The 15,199-nt window shown below is 53.9% G+C and overlaps 5 protein-coding genes across 5 annotated transcripts; all 5 read left to right on the forward strand.

Annotated features, from left to right (window-relative positions):
• Positions 1 to 65: 65 nt before the first annotated feature.
• Positions 66 to 2,364, forward strand: PHACADRAFT_142793 (uncharacterized protein; the record flags this gene model as incomplete). The annotated part of the gene is made up of 11 exons (XM_007395261.1): positions 66 to 276; positions 326 to 464; positions 571 to 759; positions 815 to 963; positions 1,023 to 1,129; positions 1,180 to 1,303; positions 1,359 to 1,372; positions 1,428 to 1,614; positions 1,691 to 1,772; positions 1,826 to 2,122; positions 2,178 to 2,364. 11 exons carry the CDS (start codon positions 66 to 68, stop codon positions 2,254 to 2,256), a joined length of 1,578 nt encoding a protein of 525 aa, XP_007395323.1. The 3' UTR covers positions 2,257 to 2,364.
• A 2,083-nt stretch (positions 2,365 to 4,447) lies between these two features.
• On the forward strand, positions 4,448 to 5,230 carry PHACADRAFT_255233 (uncharacterized protein). The gene is made up of 4 exons (XM_007395262.1): positions 4,448 to 4,662; positions 4,722 to 4,801; positions 4,859 to 4,948; positions 5,002 to 5,230. Exons 1-4 carry the CDS (start codon positions 4,502 to 4,504, stop codon positions 5,055 to 5,057), a joined length of 387 nt encoding a protein of 128 aa, XP_007395324.1. The 5' UTR covers positions 4,448 to 4,501; the 3' UTR covers positions 5,058 to 5,230.
• Positions 5,231 to 5,869: 639 nt separating this feature from the next.
• Positions 5,870 to 8,010, forward strand: PHACADRAFT_142803 (uncharacterized protein). The gene is made up of 12 exons (XM_007395263.1): positions 5,870 to 5,928; positions 5,992 to 6,100; positions 6,148 to 6,174; positions 6,227 to 6,415; positions 6,468 to 6,616; positions 6,667 to 6,782; positions 6,842 to 6,962; positions 7,021 to 7,034; positions 7,102 to 7,288; positions 7,339 to 7,420; positions 7,477 to 7,746; positions 7,797 to 8,010. The coding sequence occupies exons 1-12, from the start codon at positions 5,877 to 5,879 to the stop codon at positions 7,879 to 7,881; spliced, it is 1,401 nt and encodes a 466-aa protein (XP_007395325.1). The 5' UTR covers positions 5,870 to 5,876; the 3' UTR covers positions 7,882 to 8,010.
• A 554-nt stretch (positions 8,011 to 8,564) lies between these two features.
• On the forward strand, positions 8,565 to 9,124 carry PHACADRAFT_255236 (uncharacterized protein). Its single transcript, XM_007395264.1, has 2 exons — positions 8,565 to 9,020; positions 9,074 to 9,124. Exon 1 carries the CDS (start codon positions 8,807 to 8,809, stop codon positions 9,017 to 9,019), a length of 213 nt encoding a protein of 70 aa, XP_007395326.1. The 5' UTR covers positions 8,565 to 8,806; the 3' UTR covers position 9,020; positions 9,074 to 9,124.
• Positions 9,125 to 9,458: 334 nt separating this feature from the next.
• Positions 9,459 to 12,131, forward strand: PHACADRAFT_208517 (uncharacterized protein). Its single transcript, XM_007395265.1, has 8 exons — positions 9,459 to 9,626; positions 9,685 to 9,984; positions 10,041 to 10,223; positions 10,282 to 10,350; positions 10,404 to 10,619; positions 10,668 to 11,384; positions 11,451 to 11,555; positions 11,609 to 12,131. The coding sequence occupies exons 1-8, from the start codon at positions 9,537 to 9,539 to the stop codon at positions 11,795 to 11,797; spliced, it is 1,869 nt and encodes a 622-aa protein (XP_007395327.1). The 5' UTR covers positions 9,459 to 9,536; the 3' UTR covers positions 11,798 to 12,131.
• Positions 12,132 to 15,199: the final 3,068 nt, after the last annotated feature.

Raw genomic sequence — 15,199 nt, forward strand, 5'->3', positions numbered from 1 at the left:
AACCATGGCGAGGTCCAACCGTGTCTCTTCTCGTTTTTCCCCGGGCCCCTCAGCTCTTGCCCACCATGAATAGTTCAGCAATCACTGTGTGCTCTGTTGTTTGTGCTGGCTGCCTTGTCTACCTTTTCGCAAGGATTTGCCGCACTTTTGCGAGAGGGTCAGGACTCCGAGGATTTTCGAAGCTCCCTGGACCCCGCGGCTGGCCATTACTTGGGTATCTGAGATCCATCGAAAGTCCGGCGTGGGTCACTTACCGACAATGGAGTGACGAGTACAGTAAGTTCCAGTGTTCATTTCGGTCACCTAGATGCTCAATATCGTACAGACTCAGACGTTCTAGGCATGAATATCTTGAGCACGAACCTCGTAATAGCGAACACTCTCAAAGCGGCGACGGAGCTCCTGGAGACCCGGTCGGCCATCTGCTCTGACAGGTACGTCTGCGCACTGCTACTGCTCCAGATGTACGCTCCTGACGAGCTTGCAAGACCTGCGTTCGGTCTGACTATGTTGAGAGAGCTGTGCGCGGCGCGTCCAGCTCGCACATTTTGTCTACTAATATGTCGACAGGGTCGGCTTTGACTGGAATATAGGGGTTGCGCGCTATGGACCGTATTGGCGCGATGCCCGTAGAGTGTTCTCTCAGGCGTTTCATCCCCAAGTGGTCGTACGCTATCGCCCGGCAGAGGTAAAGCTGACGCACAAGTTCCTCCGCGACCTCATAGATACTCCGGAAGACTTCCGTGGCCATATCAAATCGTGAGCAAAGCTACTCTTCTATGCACGCTGTCATTCATGTCTGACCACTTCACAGCTTCTCTGGGCGACAGATCTTGCACATCACGTACGGGCTCGACATCCAAGACCACGATGACCCGTACATTGCTGCGGCCGAGCGTGGAGGGCAGATTGCCTCAGCATGTATGATCCCAGGCTCGTACCTCGTAGACCTCGTTCCTATCCGTACGCTTTCTCGCCCTCTCGTGTTACTGTCCCAACGCTGCTATTTCTGTCCTCTGCAGTCAAGTACGTCCCCGAGTGGTTTCCCGGTGCCGGCTTCAAGCGGCAGGCAAGAGAGTGGCGTAAAGAGGTCGAGCACACCATCAATGCGCCATTTGCTGCAATCAAGGTATATCAGCCTTATTTTTCCTGGCGATAGCTTGACCGACACTTGGCTAGACTCGCGGTGACCTCACCCCCGACTGCGCTGCAAAGCCTCTACTGGACAGGTTGCTTGACAGCTCCGATGATCCCGCATATGCGGAGTACGTCTTGAAAGGCGCTCTCGCGACGTCGTACATAGGTCAGATTTGCATCAGAAGTTTGTACACGTTCTGCAGCTGACATCGCGCGCACAGTTGGAGTAGACACGGTAGGTACACGCCGCGCATCCATCTAATCATCTGCTCATACACGCCCCGACGCAGGTTGCATCTACCCTGGAAACGTTCTTCCTCTCTATGACACTGCATCCTGAGGTCCTGCGTGAGGCACAGTGCGCCGTGGACCGGGTCTGTGCAGGGCGTCTCCCCAACTTTTCGGATTACGACGTGCTTCCTTGGATACACGCAATCGTCAAAGAGTGCTTGCGTTGGCGGCCGGCTATCCCAATGAGTGCGTTCACCCTCTCTCTTTCCTCCACTCAGTCTGGGCACGAACGGAGCCTGGATGCTGACGGCTGCCCAAACAGACTTCGCGCACAGGCTGACGAGGGACGACGTTTATGAAGGCTACCACATCCCACAGGGCGCGCTCGTCCTCGCGAACAACTGGTGCGCCTCTTGTACCCTCCTATTCCAGCTGTGATCATACCCGGTGCAAATAGGGCGATCCTGCACGACCCCGAAGCATACCCGGGCCCAGAGGCCTTCAACCCGCGGCGCTTCCTCCGAGCTTGCCCAGGCGCAGGCTCTGGAGACGTCAAGCTCGACCCGATGGTGCGTGACCCAGCACTGGCGGCGTTCGGTTTCGGGCGTCGCATCTGCCCAGGGCGGCACATGGCGTACGAATCGATTTGGCTCGCGATCGCCAGCGTCATTGCCGTGTTTGATGTCACCAAGGCCGTCGACGCGCATGGAAAGGTCGTTGAGCCGAGTGGGGAGTACACCGATGGGTTCTTGTCGTGAGTGCATTCTTTGAGGTATTACACGAGGGTGGGCCAATGGGCAGATTCACAGGGCACCGAAGCCATTCAGGTGCAAACTCAGCCCGCGATCGCGGGCGTATGCGGCACTAGTGCATGCAGCGCTCGAGTAGGACGAGTGGAGTAGCTAGCTGCGGACTCGGATGGAAGTGCCCCGCAGATCGGCGTCGTTACAAGCTTAGGTAGTAGCTGTATACATTGAAACTGGGACTTTGAGCTGTCATTTGGAGATTTTTTTCAGCTCTGCCAGGTAGTGAGTGATGTCCCGCTGCGTTTCTGGGCACTCCGCAGAATCTTCTGAGCGAGTGGGGTCAAAGTCGCGGCAGATCACTGGCGGGCGCCACAAAAGACACCGGGCCTCTGTTGCCTTCACACCACGACATGCCAAATATGCAGCAGTTGAAGTTGCCACTATCGCGCTCCAACCTGTCTTCTTTGGCTTTATATACAGCCTCCGGAAAGAAATACTCTGGCCTATCCGAGATATTCACTATCACTGAGGTCTTGTTGCTATCATAACCAAAGTTATAGAGGCCATCATGCTTCTGATAGATAGGACTCGGCGGTGTTCGAAGGTATAGCGACCGCTGCATACCTAACAGATGAGACCTTGCGGGAGCCGAAGCTACATAGGCGGATAGCCCCTCCAAGCATCAGGCCAACGCGCCTCACGCCTTCTCAGTATGATGGTTGGGACCCTCCATGGATCTTATACCCACTGTCGCAGGAAGTTTGGAGGCGACGACTCTCACAGAGTCTCAAGACGAGAGAGCTCTTCGTGGGCTGGAAAAGCGCTACAACCAGTGCGACATGATCCTCTGCCTCTCCCTCCATGCCACACCTCGCAGCTGTCGAGATTCCGGAGCTCGGAGCGCTTCGCGCCGCCGGGATGTTCGACGTCGAGATGAGCGAGCAGGAGCGGAAGGACGTGTACTATTACAAGAACGAGACATTAGAGTCGATAGAACCCTGCGCATCGGACTAGGGCGAATGCTGGTGACCAGCCTCATTATATATTGTCTCGTGCAGCCTGACTCGTTTACGTTTGAGCCGTTGCTGGCTCACACGGCGAGCTCAGTCCCATGCAACCTAAACTTGCCTCCCATGTACTGCGCGCCCGGCATGATCTCACAAATACTCCGACCGCTAACATGAACCGAGGGAGCTTACACCTGTGTGGTACGAGATCGGCCATGAGGAATAAATAAGATCGTTCGCATTGTATATCGATGCTGGGGTGGGAAAACAGAACATCTGTCCCGGACGGCACATGGCGTACGAGCCTCTCTGGGTTGTAGTTACAGCCGTCGTTGTGTGTGACGTCACGAAGGCATTGCACACGCATGGAGAGATCGTTGATCTGTGTGAAGAGTGCCGGGGCGGTTCCTACTGTACTAACACCCGTGTTTCTTTTTGTTTAGTGAGGGTAGGTTCACAGGGCGCTGAAGCTGATTAGATGTCGCGTTCGTCCGCGGCTGCAGGCGCATGCTGCGCTGGGCAGGATGGCTAAGGCAACCGTGAGTGATGGCCGCCGGGCACCCTGCCTGTGGGCGACGAAATCCTGCCGGCTCGCCACAACAGACCTTAGCTGCGCTTTCTACGGCATTTCATGTCCAGTGTCTACACCACGGATGTATGTGCCCGTTGGCGCAGCGCACTGGCTCCAGGACCATATATTCTCACGGAACTCCCTGCCTGCCGCGCGCAAGGCGCCTGCAAGCACAGGTGCAATCAAAACAAGACTCAACATGCGGCGTGAAGTGACCTTGTCCGAGAGTTGCGGAACTTAAGTGAGTGATATTGTTGGGGTTGGCTGACGTGCGGCTCTGGGCGCCCTTCCCTGGTGCCGAGCGCTTCCCGTCGAAGGAGCCCCAGGCTGTACGCGAATTGTGACAGCCCGGCAAGGTCGGCCTCATGTACCCGGCCATACATCACCGCACAAGCGAGGCCGCATCAGTCTGGGATGTCGGGCCAGCGTAAGTCGAAAGGCTGTACTGCTGTGCCCAGATGGCTGCGCGGTCAATAACTCGCTTCGACGACGACCCCGCGCTGCCCTGAAGGCTAAGCTTGGGGCGGCACTCTACGCCGTGAATCTGCGCCGTGCATCCAGACCCGTGCCGGCCGTAAAGCTAGGCTTAGCTGAGCGGGAATAGGCCAGTGCAGAGAACAGCGAAACGAGCACGCAGACGGACTATGCACGCCGTTTGTTTCCCTTTACACTGGTCTCTTGGCCGTCTTTCCCTGGTATATAAGTCGATGTCAACCGGGGATTGCAGACTTTAGCGATCCTCCCACTCACGTATTCGCCTTCGTACCTTTCGACTTTCTCCTAACGACTTTTCTTGTTTGTCATTCACAATGAAGTTCACGACCGCCCTTGCTACTCTTGCGTTCGCCGCTGCCTCTTCGCTCGTCAACGCTGCGCCCGCCAATGAGGCGCGCGACGTTTGGGACCCGAAGGTACTGTTCCCTACCACGGGCTCGGTCCTCCAGTCTGGCCAGGCCTACACTGTCACTTGGTAAGAGCTCGCGTCCAATAGATGTCTAGTCATGCTAAACCACTGATACGGGTTCATAGGGATCTGAGCCAAAAGCCCGCCGAAATCACGAACCCAATCGGCACAATCACACTCAACTTCGGTAACTTTGGAAGTCCATGTATGTATTTAATGCTTGCAGTGAAGCTTTTTATTGGTTTGGGCTGAAACTTTGTAGTGATTTTGGCCCGCGGTTTCGAGCTTACTGACGGACAAGCTGAGATCACGATTCCGGAAGTTTACACGGAAAGCGACTATAGCATTACCTGTGAGTATGCGACCCTGTGCGAGGATGCAAAGCTGACTCCGTGCCTTGAACAGTATGGGGAGACTCGGGCAACTGGAGTGGACAGTTCGAGATCCAAGGTGTCAACTAGCTTGGTTAGCGAGTGCTTAGTAAGTACGAAAGCCTGACTAAGCGTAGAAGGACGATACAACGCCATGTAATGAGCTTACGATACGGACTTGATGCGGACATTTCGTGTTGTTTACTAGCGTATTAGCAGACTGTACAACGCCATTATGTATAAGCGCACTTTTAAAGCGTTTCGGATATCGCGAGCTGTCTGAAGCTTGATGATGCGTGACGGTCTCGAAGATGATGCATGGTGGTTGAGCGCTTGAGCGACGACTCACGAGGCGGGCGGCCGGGCGGTGAAACGTCCGCCGCGGCGCCACAAAGCTGATGCGCCCTTGCCTTTCGAGGATATATTGCAGCTACGTCATCGTGTTGACCTTTCTTTTCTCCCAAACACCCGTACCTTATCCGTCGCAGAATTCACTCGCAATGCCACAGAAGGTTATCCCGTTTGTATAACGGATGTCGCTATGGGTGGTTAGCGCTTTGCCCGCTTGGCTCCCCCTCGTGCTGAGCCCTGCCCGTGACTCGTCAGCAGCCTAAACTCAGGAACGTGCAGGAATGAAAGTCACAAGCGATCACTCGCAGATTCGGGATCTGAGGCACACATATTTCTACGCCGTCTAGAGCTTGACGACGATCATCACTCGTTCAGCTCCCTCCCACCACCCTCCTTGGACTCAGCTCGCCGACAATGTTCTCGACTGCCCTGCAAGGCTTTGTGGGCCTCGCACTCATTCTTCTTGCGCGGTGGGCCGTACAGAAGATGATGGAACGAAGGAAGGGCCCTCATCCGCCTGGTCCGCCCGGTCTGCCATTGCTTGGGAATCTGCTGGACATGCCGGACAACCTGGCGTGGATAACGTATATACGTTGGGGTGAGGAATACAGTAAGTCATATGGCTTGAGCGCGTCGACACGCGACTCACTGGTCTCTTCGCGGTGTATGTTAGACTCCGATATACTACGTTTGAGTGTACTCGGAAACAACCTCATCATCGTGAACTCGCTAGAAGCGGCGAGCGACCTGCTGGACAAGAGGTCTGCGATATACTCAGACAGGTGAGCTCGTTCGCCACTTTTGTCGTTCAATTTCTCAACCTGCGCAGACCTGAAATGCCCATGTTGAACGATCTGTAAGTCTATACCAAATACACCCCGCGGAACGTCACTCAAGAACATGTGCAGATGCGGATTCGGCTGGAACCTCGCCTTCCGGCCGTGCGACAACACTTGGCGGAACGGGCGAAGAGTGTTCCAGCACGAGCTCGGTCCACAGGTCGTGAAGCGCTTCCGCGGCCTCACGGAGCAGGCAGCCCACAGGTTTCTGTGCAGCCTACTGCGTGAGCCTACAGCGTACATGGATCACCTACGCCAGTACGTTCACTTCAACATCACCCGCCGCGGCTGCTAACAGATTGCATCCAAGTATGGCGAGCCATGGGGTTATGCGGATCGCATATGGAATCGAGGTCGCGGAGAAAAATGACCCATATATTGATACTGCAGCGCGCGTTGCCGAAGGGATCGTGGCTGTATGCCGCCCTGGTGCATATTTAGTCGATATCATGCCCTTCTGTGAGCCGATAGGTCTTGCTTCCAGGAGTATAGGCTGACGTAGGACGTAGTGAAGCATGTTCCCGAATGGTTCCCCGGAGCGCAATTCCAGCGCGACGCAAAGGCCTGGCGCAAGCACATGACAGACCAGCACGAAAAGCCGTTCAAGGCCGTAAAAGAGCGTATGGTATGGTGATCCCGTACGAGCGTCGTGGTGCACAGGCGTAGTTCTCACATGCATTGTAGATCAGCGGCGACGCACCGGACTGTGCGGCAAAATCTTTGCTGGAGAGCCTCGAATGTGGTGATAACACGGGGAGCTATACTGAGGATGACATTGAATTCGCGCTGGGCTCGATGTATGCAGGTGCGCTCCACCGCCTATTATTCTGAATGTCTCGCTCATACCTCTGTCGTCGCGGCAGGAGCCTCTGATACGGTACGTCGCCTAACGCGCCCGCGGTTGGTCCCGCGTCCGAGTGAGAGCATAACCAACCCTGTTCTAGATCGTGTCGACGCTAGGATCATTCATCCTTGGGATCGTCTTAAACCCTGCGATTCAGACCAAGGCCCAAGAGGCGATCGACAGAGTGTGTCCTGATCGCTTGCCGACATTGGCTGATCAGGACAACTTGCCCTACATCGACGCTATCGTGAACGAGTCACTGAGATGTAATCCAGTGATACCGATAGGTAGGACATTTTTACGGTATTTCGTTATCGTAGCCTGATGGCACACGTAGACATCCCGCATCGCTCTACTGCTGATGACATTTATCGGGGATATTACATACCAAAGGGTTCTCTTGTGCTAGCCAACGCGTGGTGCGTCTCCCCCTGTTCTTCACAGTCGACGCTTTGGTTAACTCACGCGGCTCCAGGGCCATCCTGCACGACGAGAAGGCATACCCGGACCCCTTGCGCTTCAACCCGGACAGGTTTATGAAGGACGGCAGGCTGGATCCCGCCGTGCGCCCGCCTGACGCGGCGTTCGGCTTTGGGCGCAGGATCTGCCCGGGACAGCACATGGCGCACGAGATCATGTGGATCGCGGTTGCGTGCACGCTCGCGGCCTTCAACATCTCCAAGGCAAGGGACGAGCACGGAAGGGAAATTCCGCCTAGCGGAGAGTATGATGTCGGGTTCGCTTGGTGAGTCGACATTCTCAACCCGGCAGGGCGCGCGCTGATGGTCAGTGAAGTTATCCGAAGCCGTTCGTGTGTGATATCCACCCTCGCTCGCGGGAACATGAGGCTCACGTTCGGGCGACGATGGACGAGTTGTGAGTGGTTTGAGGAGTACAGTGCTGGTGAACGGTCTTGTATTCGAATGCTCCCCTGGAGCGTACAAACACTTGAAGCCTAAGTTACTTCAAGATGCTCAGAGTCTTGATGTGACGATTTATTTAACTTCTGGGTGTGCATTACTACATTTCAAAAGGCATTAGTGCTCTCCGACGCGTGCCATGCCTTCCAAGATTCTCCGTGGCCGACAGTCTACTTTAGTCGCGCTGCTAAAACTACGATCTGTTAACCTATTCTCCGAAGGGAATAGGAATGACGCTCTGTCGCTTAGTCAAGCGTGTACGAAAGGAGTAACCTCGGATATGAGCACCCTCCTGCCTTATTTGTGCTCAACTGCCGTATAACATGACAATCCGCCCCTAGGCGCTGGATAGGAGTCTACCATCATACAGACTGAACGATAAAATCGCTACGTCTTAGCCACTGCGTCTGCGGGCACTAGAGTGCTCACGACTGGGTGCGTCGTGATTATTCGGGCCTTTTCACTGTGATGGTCGAATGTACTTCCGCGAAGTCCGTGAGCTGCCTACTTGAGTCGCCCTTGCCGTGTGGACAAACACGTACAAATAGTACAGTACTCTCTGCGCCCATCTGTTCTTCCCCCAGTCCGTCGCCATACAGCACCAGTTGACTCAGCTCTTCGTGCACTCTCGTATAGGCCCTGGCTTCAACAAACTAGTCTACTGCTTACCTCTATAAAGTGACCCGTGCCATGGTTGGTCAATATCGGCCCTTCCATCGGTAGCGCCGCCCTCAAGGTCCACACTTGCAGGTCCACGTCGGGTCGAAGTACGGGCTCTCTTACGCGACGCAGCCACCGATTTCTTCTGTGCAGCTATTATGGGCAGCGCTCGCTACCATATAAAGGTCCTGTCGCGTCGCATGCTGAGCCTCTCTTGGTCGATCCATGTGCCGATGGCTCATTGAACGCAGACGGCTGCCCTTCGTGCAAACCCTTCGACTGCTGCTAAGGGGTGATGTCCCAGACTACAAACGGCGAAAGCCTTATCTTAGAAGATCAACAGGAGATGGTCACGGCCTCCCAGCACGGAGTAGCAACGCGGTGTGGCCAGGCAGAGCACACGAAGGGGTCTGCGGGTTTTCGAGTCTTGGGACTTGAGGTACGTGATAAATCAAGGTACATTCATGGTAGGCTCACAGTGTGGTCTCCCAGTCCGTCATTCAGCGTTTCGGGGAACTCGCAGTAGGCTTTGAATCAGATCTCATATACCAGGTGTGTGTCAACGCTCGTTTCAACAGCAACTATTCTAGATGAGCCGTGCAGCAAACGGAATCTATTGTCGCAAAATGCATCTTGAACTTATCAAAGGGAAACGGGTCCGTACACGCCGTGAGCTCTGCGTACGTCACGATAAGTTGGACTAGTCAGGCGTCGTTAATGACAACAAATATACACAGTAACGACTTGTTCCTGAAGCTGGAGCAAACGTTCAGATCACCTACAAGTCGCGCCGTTTTATTGGCGAGGGCAATACCACGACGCTCGAAATTGGTTGAAGTGGGTTCCCGGGCACATCGGTTGGGCCCTATTGACTGCTGTACAGATCTCTTCCAAGCTGTCATGTCGAGATGCCATTTGGCGAGCTCTCGAGGAAGATGATTGTTATGTTTTCAGGATGCTTCAGGACGCTGTATGTCATGACAAAGAAGAGATCATGGAGCTTCGTGAGGACGACGCAGCTTCGTTCTTGACCCTTGCCGATTCGGTAGGTGCCGTATTGCGGGCATGTAAATCTCTAATCTAATAACTGCACGTCATTCCAGGTCTTATATGCCAGTGGATTCGGACGCGGCATCTTCCCGCGACATATTGATCCTCCTGCACTAGATGCGGAAACACAGTCCTTCCGAGACCAACTTCGCCGCATAAGCGTCAGGCTGTCAATGGCCTCCTTCCGGCTTCCCGAGGGCTTGTACCTCACAGGTGTCACTCTTGAAGACGCGAGACAGGTCGCCGGAGGATATGCTGACATTCATCGAGGCCAATACCGAGCCCGCTACGTGGCGCTGAAGACGATGCGCGTTTGCACGCGCCAGAAGCACAAAATGCTCAAGTGCTTGAAGGTGCTCTTCATGGTTGCGGCTTTCTGTGTCTCGTCACTTATTCGTTGTCCGTGTAGATGTTCTGTCGCGAGATCACATTACTGCACAGTCTCAGCCATCCGAACATATGCGAGCTTATAGGCGTCGATCGCGAACTCTTCGGAGGACACTTTTGTCTCGTGACGGACTGGATGCCGTACGGAAATGTCATGGACTTCATCGAAACGTACTCATTTGTTCTCGACGAAGTCAAGCGATTTGTGAGTGTCTCGATACCTGGCTCAAATTATATGACATGTGACCGGGAGCTGGGCATAGGTGGTGGAGATAGTCTCGGCCTTGGCATACCTGCATAGCAAGAACGTTGTCCACGGAGACCTGCATGTGGTTCGTTCGCACCATCTTCAATCTGAGGGGAGCCTTAACGAATTTTGTTCTAGAATAATATCCTTATTGACGCTAGCCGCCACGTTCGCCTCGCAGATTTCGGATTGTCGGATTTTTCCGATGCGTCTTCTGCTAGTGTCAGCTCTGCGGCCACTGGCGCAGTGCGTTATATGGCGCCAGAGATTTTGTCTCCGGAGGAATACGAACTAAAGCATGTTCGCCATACACCTAAGAGCGACGTTCACTCATTCGCAATGTGTATATGGGCGGTAAGTTCAACCTCAAATTGAACGGGTCCACAGCTGATCGTCGGCCAGATTTTCAATGGCGATTCCCCCTTCCACGGTTATCCGGCGGTAACAGCCTCCATAGCTATCTGCCGTGGCAAGCGCCCATCGCGAGATACGGCCAATCATGAGCTCCCAGAACCTCTGTGGGTTCTGCTGACGCGTTGCTGGCAGGACAAAGCGAAGGATAGGCCCTGCTCGTCTGACCTCTACCGCGAACTGTCTCAAATGTTCCCGCCTCACGCTACGACGGACGCCTACGCCAGAGCTCCAGCTGCCAGCGGACAGGCCGCCCCGTCGCATCTATGCCGCAGGGCGAATAACTTCGGGAATAAGACGGCCTCTGGCAGCAGGCGAGAGAGCGATAACGGCACAGTCAGTACACAGACGACTGCTAAGTCTCGTCGCATTGCGCACTCTGCCAAGACCAGCACCGTTTCTGCGTTCCAGCCACTGCACATATTGCAAAGTCCCGTCGCTCGCACCAACCCAAGTCTAGCGCCGCAGTCAGTCCGCAACTTGGCGAGCGTCTACCCCGGTGCGGAGCGCCTCGTCCCCCAAGTGATATATCGGCCCCCGCAGAATCAAGAGCTGTCTGGCACGAGCGTATCGCCCATTATGTTCTACGTTTCTGATCCGCGGGGGTGTGGGATCAGCTGCCTTGACGTGTTCAGTGGACGCTTTACGAAGTTGAAGGATCCAGATGATCTCATTGAGTGTCAAAGATCTATGACTTTGCGAATATTGGTGCGTATCTATCGAAGTATGCATCGACTTCGAGCGCGATGCTCATGGACAACGCAATGCGCCTAGTGGCCTGACTACGAGCCCTGGTCGGCCTCCATTCTTCTTCCCGCTAGCACCACGCGAGCAGACCTCGCGACGCGTATCAGTTTCTACACGCAGACATTCCTCAACGTATGTCCTTTTATGTTCCGGACCACCCGAGTGCTTCTTAACACGATTTTTAGGGATTGTCGACCAAGTGTTTGAGACCTAGCACGCGCTGGCGGCTGGGACCCGATGCCATCACGTTCTCCGACCTCGAGCTAGTCGGTGTACAGCCCGTGGCTGCGCAGGACTGGCAAGTCCACTTTCGAGTGCGCGCTAGGCGGCGCCTTTCGCAACCTGACCTGCATAGACGACTCCCTCGCACTTAATTTCCTCTCTTCCCAGTGCCCTCATGCAGTTCCCATGGTTTCAACATCTCATCTCACTGCAATTCTGCGTCGATTGAATGAGGGCTCCCCGCCCTAGGCCTCCTCTCTGGAAGAACGTTTACAAGTCCACCGCTGGCGGCCCGCTAAGCATTCTGTCGTCGTTGTCACCTCCACAGCGTTGTCTCCTACCGAGCTCTTACAAGCAGACGAGACTAGACCCCGAATCTCTTCGTAAGACCCGCGTCTCTTGAGTATCTCAGCTATATGACTTCTAGGGTCGCTGTCGTTGCTCTGTTTTGTGATTTCCAGATCTCTATGTATTATACCGTCGTTCCGTAAACGACGCTCGTTAAGACATGTGGACACTTACCGCTGGCATGCTATAATCCGTGTTGCGGGCTCCATGCAGGGCTGAGTAGGTACTCGATTTTGCCGGTAGTAGGCGCGGTCGTCTGGTGAGTCTATCATAAACTATTGGACACTAGCGTTGCATTAATCTCCCAAAGGGGCTCAGAGAGGACCTGAGATTTATCTGATTGGTTAACCTTAAGTACTTAAGTAGCGACCGGTCTCTCGGCGATTGCCGCGCCACAAATATGATGCGCCCTGCCCTTTAAGGGCAACCATGGTCATGTTATTGTCTTTATCTTTTCCTTCTCAGCATCTATCCCATGTGCTGATGAGGTTACTCACGAAACCACAGCAGAGGAGTTGTTCATGCTGCGGCCGACAAGCATGCGTTATAATGTCAACTGCAACATGTAACTCACGTGCCGCAATTGGCTGCCAACGAGCAAAGGCACTTCAGTTTTCGAAGTCCGACGTTCCGACGTAGTCGCCGTTCAGCTCCTTCCGAGCGCTGCTTTACGAGCGGCGCATGGCACCAGTGCATGCCGCCCGCGGTTGCTGTCCATGTTGTTGCTCTCTCCACTCCCGTGTTAACTTACCGCCGAAGGTCCGACCATATACTGGCATGGACAGTACACAGGCGACCGTCGGTGGTTCAGGACAAGCTAACGGTGTACATCAAGGAGCCAATGCGCCTCACCAAGAGAATACCTCTCTCTTCAAGAATACGAGGGATTTCGCGACCCTGCCACTTGAGCTGCTTATCGCAATCTTCGACTTTCTCAAGATTCCTGCCGAGGAGCTGGTGGAGCGACGAGAAATGAAGCGCGTTATCTCCCAATGCTCTCTGACATGCAAACTATGGTACGAGCGGCTCCTGCCCCTTGCTAAACGACAGACTGGTCCTGCGGTCTAGAACATGTCCGCCACACACCTAAAAGCGACATTCACTCATTCGCAATGTGTATATGGGCGGTAAGCTTAACCCCAAATTGGATGAGTCCACAGCTGATCGTCTTTTCCAGATTTTCAATGGCTATTCTCCCTTCCGTAGTTGCTCAACGGTGACGGCTTCCATAGCTATCTGCCTTGGTGAGCGCCCACCGCGGGATACGGCCAAACATGAGCTCCCAGAACCTCTGTGGGTTCTGCTGGCGTGTTGCTGGCGGGAACGAGCGAGGGATAAGCCTAGCTCGTCCGATCTCCACCGCGAACTTTCTCACATGTTCTCGCCTCACGCTACGCCCAACCTCGTTGATTCGGCAAGTGTTCTTGCAGACTTCTCTGCCATCTAACTCACTTCCGGTGGCGATAGATTTTGTATCCCAGCGGCTCCGGCCAGGATCCCGGGTTCTCCCAGCTGCTAACCCCTGCATTGGATCCAGGCGCGCAGGCTTTCAAAGATCAGCTGCAACAAGCCAGCGTCAGGCTATCCATGGCTTCCTTCCGACTCCCGGAGGGTCTGTATCTCACTGGCGTCTCCCTGATGGACTCAGAGCACATTGTTGCCGGGGCATACGCTGACGTCCGGATGGGCCGATATCGCGGGCGCCTCGTAGCACTGAAAACGATGCGGGTTTTCAGTCGGCAAAGACCTAACGAGCTATCCAGGAGTCGTAAAGTAATGTCCAGGATGAGTATTCTTCGTGGGCCGTTGCTTATCCATCAATCCAGACTTTTTGCCGCGAGATCTCGTTGTTGCACAACCTTGATCATCAAAACATATGCGGACTGATAGGCGTTGACCGCGAACTATTCGGAGGACGCCTCTGTCTAGTAACTCAGTGGATGTCACATGGGAATATTATGGACTTTATACGAACCTATGAAGGTTGAGGATGGACAAAAATAAGCAGATCACAAACTCGAACACGATGAAACTCGTTCTCGATCTGAGACGCCCAGGAAAGGTGCGCGTGCACGCAACACAGTGCACGAGATTGCACGAGGCCGCACGCAAATGCGAGCACACGCACGTACGTGCACAGCCATGCACTCACGTAAGCCAAAGTGCAACGTAAGCAGACCAAAACTGGGAAGCTTTGGAAAAACTGGAACTCGCATGAGCGCTCCTTACACACCGAAGTGCACGTACGTGCACGACCATGCAATCACGTGAGCTAAAGTGCAACATAAGCAGACCAAAACTGGGAAGCTATGTAAAAACTGGAACTTGAATAAACGCTCATGTACGCATTGAAGTGCACGTACGTGCACTTCGGTTCACATCCGTGTCCCTAATGCCACGCTCTAAAACTCGAACTGTCATGCATTGAGCTCGTTCATCCGACTTGCAATTTGAAGTAAACTCGCAATTTTAAGCCTTCGTCTCGTGCACCCTGACTTTGAACTCGCACACCAGGATGTTAAACTCGCCAAGATTGGTCGTAAACTCGCGTCCCATGGTTTCAAACTCGCTCAAGCCGAGCATAAACTCGCGCACCATGATTACTCGCGCACCATGATTTTGGTCTCATTCTGACCGATCCTAAACTCGCGCGGCATGATCTTAAACTCGCTCTGACGGACTCTAAACTCGTGTGTCATGATTTTGATCTCGCTCAGACTGATCGAAATCTCGGGTGCAGTGATCATAAACTCGTGTGCTACACTACGGGCATCCCCAGATTTCAGGGGGCCCGAAATGTCCCAGACAAGGCATCCGAAATGTAACATTTCGGGAGACTTTCCAGCAACTTTCCCGAGTGCTGAAATGCTCACTTTTCTGTCACTTTTGAGGCAATTTCTCTTGTCGGAAAAGGCTGTCTGTCACGCGCTTTGAAATAAACCTGAAACATCCCAGTTAGGCAGGCTGTACTGGTCATATGAGTGTCCCGGAAATTGCCGGGAAAGCCATCATTACTGATGGCTTTGTAATACATTTCAGGACATCAGGAACAAGCGCTTTCGGAGATTCGGAAATTTAACAGACCAAAAAACTGATGATAGTCCTGAAATACTCTTAAAATGTCTCGAGCAGGTATAATTAAGGTGCTCATAAAATGTATGTAACAAATTACCTTTATGGTTGCTGAAACTATAGCTGCCATGTCC

Source organism: Phanerochaete carnosa (assembly GCF_000300595.1).
Source record: "Phanerochaete carnosa HHB-10118-sp unplaced genomic scaffold PHACAscaffold_5, whole genome shotgun sequence".
Lineage (NCBI taxonomy): Eukaryota > Fungi > Basidiomycota > Agaricomycetes > Polyporales > Phanerochaetaceae > Phanerochaete > Phanerochaete carnosa.

Bases quoted from the DNA above. Each gene is read 5' to 3' on its own strand.
- PHACADRAFT_255233 (XM_007395262.1), top strand. From the start codon at position 4,502: ATGAAGTTCACGACCGCCCTTGCTACTCTTGCGTTCGCCGCTGCCTCT. The intron at 4,663-4,721 runs GTAAGAGCTCGC...ACGGGTTCATAG, and splicing joins CAGGCCTACACTGTCACTTG to GGATCTGAGCCAAAAGCCCG. The intron at 4,949-5,001 runs GTGAGTATGCGA...TGCCTTGAACAG, and splicing joins AAGCGACTATAGCATTACCT to TATGGGGAGACTCGGGCAAC.
- PHACADRAFT_142803 (XM_007395263.1), top strand. From the start codon at position 5,877: ATGCCGGACAACCTGGCGTGGATAACGTATATACGTTGGGGTGAGGAA. The intron at 6,101-6,147 runs GTGAGCTCGTTC...CAACCTGCGCAG, and splicing joins TCTGCGATATACTCAGACAG to ACCTGAAATGCCCATGTTGA. The intron at 7,289-7,338 runs GTAGGACATTTT...TGGCACACGTAG, and splicing joins TAATCCAGTGATACCGATAG to ACATCCCGCATCGCTCTACT.
- PHACADRAFT_255236 (XM_007395264.1), top strand. From the start codon at position 8,807: ATGTGCCGATGGCTCATTGAACGCAGACGGCTGCCCTTCGTGCAAACC.
- PHACADRAFT_208517 (XM_007395265.1), top strand. From the start codon at position 9,537: ATGCTTCAGGACGCTGTATGTCATGACAAAGAAGAGATCATGGAGCTT. The intron at 9,627-9,684 runs GTAGGTGCCGTA...ACGTCATTCCAG, and splicing joins TCTTGACCCTTGCCGATTCG to GTCTTATATGCCAGTGGATT. The intron at 11,556-11,608 runs GTATGTCCTTTT...CACGATTTTTAG, and splicing joins ACACGCAGACATTCCTCAAC to GGATTGTCGACCAAGTGTTT.